Source organism: Alosa pseudoharengus, unplaced genomic scaffold (assembly GCF_046254945.1).
Source record: "Alosa pseudoharengus isolate Yale_2024_CS ecotype anadromous, Long Island Sound unplaced genomic scaffold, YU_APseudo_1.1 YU_APseudo_1.1_scf_3, whole genome shotgun sequence".
Taxonomy (NCBI): domain Eukaryota; kingdom Metazoa; phylum Chordata; class Actinopteri; order Clupeiformes; family Clupeidae; genus Alosa; species Alosa pseudoharengus.
Genome location: NW_027468718.1, coordinates 10490247 through 10497114, shown reverse-complemented (window position 1 = coordinate 10497114; position 6868 = coordinate 10490247). Strand labels below are relative to the sequence as shown.

General features: G+C 40.4%; 1 protein-coding gene across 1 annotated transcript; it reads right to left on the bottom strand.

Moving 5' to 3' along the window:
* Window positions 1–1976: 1976 nt before the first annotated feature.
* Window positions 1977–6239, bottom strand: LOC143100178 (small ubiquitin-related modifier 1-like). Its single transcript, XM_076263153.1, has 5 exons — window positions 6141–6239; window positions 5439–5516; window positions 5249–5326; window positions 4539–4610; window positions 1977–3679 (listed from the first exon to the last, which is right to left on the bottom strand). Exons 1-5 carry the CDS (start codon window positions 6150–6152, stop codon window positions 3611–3613), a joined length of 309 nt encoding a protein of 102 aa, XP_076119268.1. The 5' UTR covers window positions 6153–6239; the 3' UTR covers window positions 1977–3610.
* Window positions 6240–6868: the final 629 nt, after the last annotated feature.

The window sequence follows — 6868 nt, the reverse complement described above, 5'->3', positions numbered from 1 at the left end:
AGTCAGGTTAGACCACCGTAGCTACTCTTACAGAAATTTCAGGTTTCTGGTGAACAGTTGCCGCAAATTTACAGCAAGCTCATATTTTCACATGCAAATTAGGTTTCTGGCAAACAGTTGTGATTAACTTTTGGCAATGTTGCAGCAAATTTGCAGCAATGTCATATGCAAATTAGGCTTGTCACCAGAAGTTCACTGGAAGTTTGCCATTATTGGCTAAGTGTAGTGGCAAATCACTGGCGAACACATTTGCCACTAGTGGCAAACTTCTCAATGTTGCCAGAACTTTGCTGGAAGTTTGCCTCTAGCGGCCAACATTGGCAAACTTCTGGCAATATTCTCTAGTGAACTCATTTGTTTCCCACAAATCACCCACAAGTTTGCTGCAAATCTGCCGCAAACATTGCATTTTTGTAAGGGTAAGTATGAAAAGTTTCATCAGTGTTACCCCACTGCTGTACTCACTCACCCACACCTGTCTCTCTCTCTCTCTCTCTCTTTGCTGCTCGTGTGTGATGATCCTCCCCACAGACAGAGGGCGCTGTTGGAACAGAGGCTGAGCTTCCAGCGAGGCTTGCAGCAGGAGGCTGGTGGGCTGGGGCAGTCTCAGGGCATCTCTCGGCCCTGGGTCTTCTCCTACTTCACCCTGCTGCAGCTGCTGGGCCTTAGCAACCCTGCGTCCAGCCCAGAGGGACCAGGGGCCGGGCCAGACTCTCCCCAACTCACACCAACATAACACGGATCCAGCGGAAGGCTTACACACACGCAAACATGCACACACACACGGCCAGTTTCCCATATATGGATATTAAGCCTAGTCCTAAAACATTTTATTTTCAGTTGACATTTTCATTGAAGTTTTCATTCAGTGTAGGACTAAGCTTAATTCCTGTATGGAAAACCAGCCCTTGAAGACGTTTTAACCCAAAGTCACTTAAGTATACAAGTATAATCTATTTTGTAGGTAAATCTTGGTGTTTTTTTTGATGACATTGATGTTTTTAGCACTTTGTTTAACTTATAGAGCACAACAATACATTTACCTGTAAGTCTAATTAATTGTTGCATAAGTTACATAAAGTAATTATTATATAAATCTGGTTACATGTTCCTGAAGTAAAACTCTGTAGAGGTCCAGTTGAAGGCACACCACTAAAACTGAACAAGGTAGAGCTCTTGACTATCTATTTATATGAAGACGAACCGAGCTACACTAATTTAGTCTAGTTTAATACACCCACAGGGTTTAAATATAGATGTTTTATACGCTAGAAACATACCAGTAAGCTTGCCAGTACAGGAGAAATGGACTACAAATGCAGTGTATAAAAGAGCAGAACAAGAGATGAGATGTCACCTTCCTTTGAAGACGAACACCCTTTTCTGTCGTCGAACTGATGACCTTGGTGGTTTAGCACTAAGGCTGGACTACACGCATATCGCATGTGTTCACGTCTGTCCTCATGTAGTGTTTTGCAGTTACGAGTTGGCTGTAGTAGGCCTACTCACCTGAACAGGAACTCATTAAGTAAGTATTCTATCGAGTCGTCATAAAGTATTCAGTATATAAACCATACAAGTTTCGTGCCAATAATGCATGTATGTATTTGTTTCTGAATAAACTCTGTAAAGGGCTGTTTTGATGGCCGTAGAAAAAGCTCTACTAAAAGAGACCACTAGGTGGAGCTCCTACCATTCTGATGAGACAGCAGGGCCTCAAATACCTGTAGTCTACCTATGTAGAATCATGGTGATCCATAGAACCAACTGTAATGGTGATCTATATGAAGGTTGCCTGCAGATGTCAATATATAGCGGGTTTGCCTTCCATCCTTCTTTGTCCGTCAGTCCTGCTGCCTCTCTGTATGTGTTGTCATGATACACATAGCTCAGATTTAATCATACTGAACCATAACGTGCGCGCGCACACGCACACGCACACGCACACACACACTGACAAACAAAGTACACATACATCTGTTCAGCATTTTTATTTTCTTTTAAAAAGTGTTTTCTAACCTAATGTACACCACAGTCATTCCGACTTCTATTTTCACTTCCGCTATAGCTGTGTGCTTGACTCACCATGGTAACCCAGAAAGTGAACGTATTATGGGCTGCCAGAGTGAACCATGGTTCATCATAGCCAGACAGCTTGCTTTTTTGCTTTTTTTAAAATAACTCAATCTTGATTCCTGAGATGAAAAACCTAGAATCTTAAAACAGGGCTTAACAACTTATTCTCATACTTTCCTAAGACAAAAACAAACAACTTAAACAAAACATGTAATGATCCAGTAAAAAATAATAAAACAGTGAAAGAATATACAAAATATACAAGCTGGGTAACAATTGTTTGACTTTTGCTTTTAGAAAATACTTTCTTGTATACTATATTACATATTACTGAGGCAAATTGATTGTAGTGACAGCGGTGATGATAAGCCTTCACTATTCTAAAGAGAACCGAAGCCTGTCAAAAGTTCAGAATTTTCGAGGTGCCGCACAACATTCCACTGGGAATGTGGGAATGTATATTTACAAGTATCAGTGGAAAACAAGAGACTATGTTCTTTATGAAATTTGAAATAATGCGTGTCTTTATGAATTCAATCAGTTTAACACAAATATATCGTAAAGGACCACAATGGAAACAAATTCCATATTTCTATGTACAGACTTATAGACAGGGTGTGGTTCAAGTGACGTGGGTGCTAAACTGGTATTATTCTGGTACAGGTGAGTGTCTTGCCAACAGTCCCTGATGAGTGTGCTACTGTTAACATCCATTTATCCTAACCAGCTATGGAGACAATTACAAAAACAAACAAAAAAACAAAAAAAAGAGTGTAAACAAAACCCAGACCAGGAAGGGGGGAAAAAAATACAATGACAATACTAATTCACAGAATCAGCATGATTAGGGTTAGGGCAATTTGGACTCAACAGTAACAGGGAGGCTTGATGGAGGCTTCTCTATAGCCAGCTTTCCATAGACTGTGAGGAAGTATACTCGACTTGATTAGAATTCAGTGAGGGAGTACAGTATACTTTTGAGTACACTCAAGCTGAAATACAAAATTCTACTCGCGGTCACTGGACCGAGACAAAGTTCAGAGACTGACTAGCAAAACCGTGGGGAAAAGAAACCCCAAAAGGAGGTAGTCTGAAGTTAATATCCTCCAAAATCTCCTCTCCAACCTGCCTCAAGATTCCTGGTCTTGTTTAATCACTCACACTTACACCCTAGGAAAGTGTACCTTAAAGTAGCACAGTTTTGATGGATTTCAGGGGTGAAGAACAAATAGTACACAAACCATTCCAAGAGGTCAGAGGTCAAAAATGAAACAGTGAAAGCTTAATCGCAGGACCCACGGTCCACTTTTAAGCTAGGCTAGATCATAAATCCACACGTCAGGGTTGGAAGGGTGTAAGGGGCATGTAATGAAACAAGGCCCTACTGTCCAAGTTACCTAAAGCCCACCTTTCCGCTGTCATCCAGACAAACCAAACTAATGAGAGTAGTGTGCCTATCACTTATCAAAATATATATATATAAAAATAACAACCAATAAAACAGGAAATGTGTTTCAAAGCGACCAGAGACGGATTAATTCATCCGTAGGCCCCCGGTCTGTTCCTGGTAGACTTCAATTACATCTTCGTCTTCCATTCCCAGCTATGACAAAAGAGGGAAGCAGAGAAATGTGAAGGCTTCTTTGTGTGGGTGTCTGTGACTGACTGTGCATGTACAGTGCTGTTATTTCAGTTAGCCTATTAGCTGGTTTGATGCTCATTGAGCTCAAATTGAGCAAATCAAACCAGCTAATAGGCTAACTGAAATAACACCCATGCCAATCTCTAGGTATGGTGAAGGGTATGTGATGATGTGGGGCTATTTTAATTCCAAAGGCCAAGGTAACTTTATCAGGATGCACAGTATTCTGGATCCATGAAATAACTGGCCTTTAAAAATAAAAATCTGCCTGTCTCTATGGGAATTTAACATAGGGGTGCCAATACTTATGACCCCTGTATTTTAAAGAAGAACATTTATTTATTTATGATACATTATTCATTCACTAAGAAAATTGGTGTCCTTAAAGGTTAGATATTTCCTCATTTCCTCACAAAAGACGATTTTATATTCCTCTTTTCAGTCAACTTTAGCATGGGTGCCAATACTTTTGGCCAGCACTGTATGAGTAAATGCCTCAATGTAGTTCAGTGTATCACTACAGCAAGAACATCAAATACAAAGAACACATATGTAATGTTGGTGTACAAAGCACTACACTAATCAGTTCTTACAGTCATAGTTGTTATGAAGGCTTGCTATTACTAATGCCCGTCATCATCAGTATTAGTCTTTTTACTTTTACTGTAAATATATTGTAATTTACTTTTAACTGTTTATTTTAATGTTGATGTAAGGGTTATAATTATAAGCCACTTTGGATGAGTCTGCAAAGTAAACATAAGCATGAATTCAAAAACGCACATGTAATGTTTGTGTATAAGGCATCATGTTGGTTTACCTCTTTGGGAGTTTGGTGGTCTAAGATTCTCTGGCCCTCAAAGAGAAACCTCAGCATGTCCGGCTGTACACCCTACAAGCACAGAACCAGTTTAAACAGTACTCATGGATGGGCAGATGTTTAAACAAGGAAAATGGTTAATTACTGCCTTGTTTTAGGTTGTACCAACAGGTCAGACCGAGAAAAACATTTGGAATATTATCGACTTCCCAAAGTTATTAAAAACCAGGGAGAGGAATGTCAGAAGTTACAGAGGAAAGGAGGCGCTTGTGGTTGGACTTGGTACTGCGTCTCCCTCACCCAACAAGTAGGGATCTGCACCACCAATAAGTGCCTTTTCCTGTAGTCCAAGTCCTTCCCTATATGACTTTACATCTTGTGTGTGTGCAGTAAAACTAGCACACAATATGGGAAATATAGGAAACAATGGTGGCGCAGGCAGGACCCTATGCAATTCCAGACAACCAACATGCTGCTTCAGGAGCACAACAGTAATGGGTGTAATTTCACTGTTTTTTTAAATGAATTTGATCAACAGCATTTTGCAAGATTCACAGACTGTCTCAAGGAGTCTCATCTGATGTTACTGCAACAACAGTTAGGAAACGGGTGTGGAAAAACAGGATTAATTAGTGTCCTGCCCACTCTCGACTACCTTGAGTTACTAAAGTTCGCATACACACATAACGTCACCAGGCTAATGTCCGTACCTGTCTTTTACTGTAGGACTCTTTCAACTTCTTCAGCGATGTCGTCATCTTCACTTTGAAGTGAATCTCGCTGTTGTCCTACATGCAAACGAAGAAGTTTATGTTAGGCTACTTCAATGTTTTCGTACTGTAGTTTCTTCAGCGAGTATCCACCGATAGCGCACATGCTAGTTTGTGTTAAACCACCTACCTGACCAATTACTTTCAGTTTAATGTACTCTCCCCCGTCTTTCTTGTCCCCTCCATCGGTTGTTGATGGTTTCGTTTCCTGAGGAAAGTGTCAAGCTCATGTTAATAGGGTGAAACGTTACAAAATCCCCTATCTCCATAACATTGCATTAGCAGGCTAAGCTTTAACGTTGATGCGTGCGGGGATTATAGTTTCATAAATGTCGAATTAACTAAACTATCGGGCCAGGGAATTGCCGTTTTCCACGCGTCTGAGCTGTAACTGGTGAAAAGGATGTAGGGTGATACAGAGACAGTTTTGAATGTGCTTGTAATTCAATAACACAGTAACATGCACGCTTTGTTTCACGCTGTGTAACATTGGCGATAGCTAACACATATAGCAGTGGGCTAAACCACTAAACAGAGTTACACAGACGAACAAAGACTTGTGGTTAAAATTAGTGATATAAAGATAGAGTATAGAGTTAGTAATGGGCACAGTCCAATGTCTACATAGAAGATAAACTAGTAATGACGTTTAACATTAAATTATGCTGACAGGTTGATTAGCTAACGTTGTTCTAAATGAGTGGCCTAACGTTAGGCAAGGCAATAAGTAAATTAGCATAATCCTACTTATTTAAGTAAATTCCGTCCCACAGCCTTCGTCAACATATGATTACTCAACACATCTAGTGAACAAATATAAACTTTAACTTACTGTGTCAGACATGGCCCTGGCAGCAAAATATCCCCTATTCGTTCCTTTAGATCTAAATCACCTACAAGCAACCGAGGCTGCAGCTAATGCTAGGATGCTTATTTTTCTTCTTCTATTGTACTGCGTGGCTGCGTTCCCGAGCTCTGTGCACTACCGCCATCTATGGTTTGAGCATATTCACTAACTGCATCTCTGTATGGTACGGCAACTGCAACGCTGCTGATCGCAAGGCACTACAAAGAGTAGTGAAATCTGCCCAAAGGACTGGCTCCCAACTCCCCTCCAGCCACAACACATCATAAACACTGTAAAAACAAAGCCAAATCCATTGTCAAGGATGCCACCCACCCAAACCATGGTCTTTTCAGTCTACTCTACTCCCGTCTGGCAGGCGACACAGAAGCCTGCGCTCCCGCACCAGCAGGCTCAGGTAGGCCTACAGCTTCTTTCCAGAGGCTGTAACACTGCTGAACAAAACCTCACCTCCTATATATAGGCTATATATATACAACCCCAATTACAAAAAAGTTGGGACAAAAAAGTTGGGTACAAATTGTAAATAAAAACGGAATGCAATGTGTGAAAACATGTGGATGTTTCAAAAGTCCATATTTTATTCAGAATAGAACATAGATGACATACTGAGAAAATATATAATTTAAAGAGAAAAATTAGGTGATTTTAAATTTCATGGCAACAACACATCTCAAAAAAGTTGGGACAAGGCC

Excerpts from the sequence above, each read along its gene's own strand:
- LOC143100178 (XM_076263153.1), bottom strand. Across the intron at positions 4,611-5,248 it reads AGTCCTACAGTAAAAGACAG|GGTGTACAGCCGGACATGCT; the intron begins GTACGGACATTA and ends CTGTGCTTGTAG. Across the intron at positions 3,680-4,538 it reads ACCACCAAACTCCCAAAGAG|CTGGGAATGGAAGACGAAGA; the intron begins GTAAACCAACAT and ends CTTTTGTCATAG.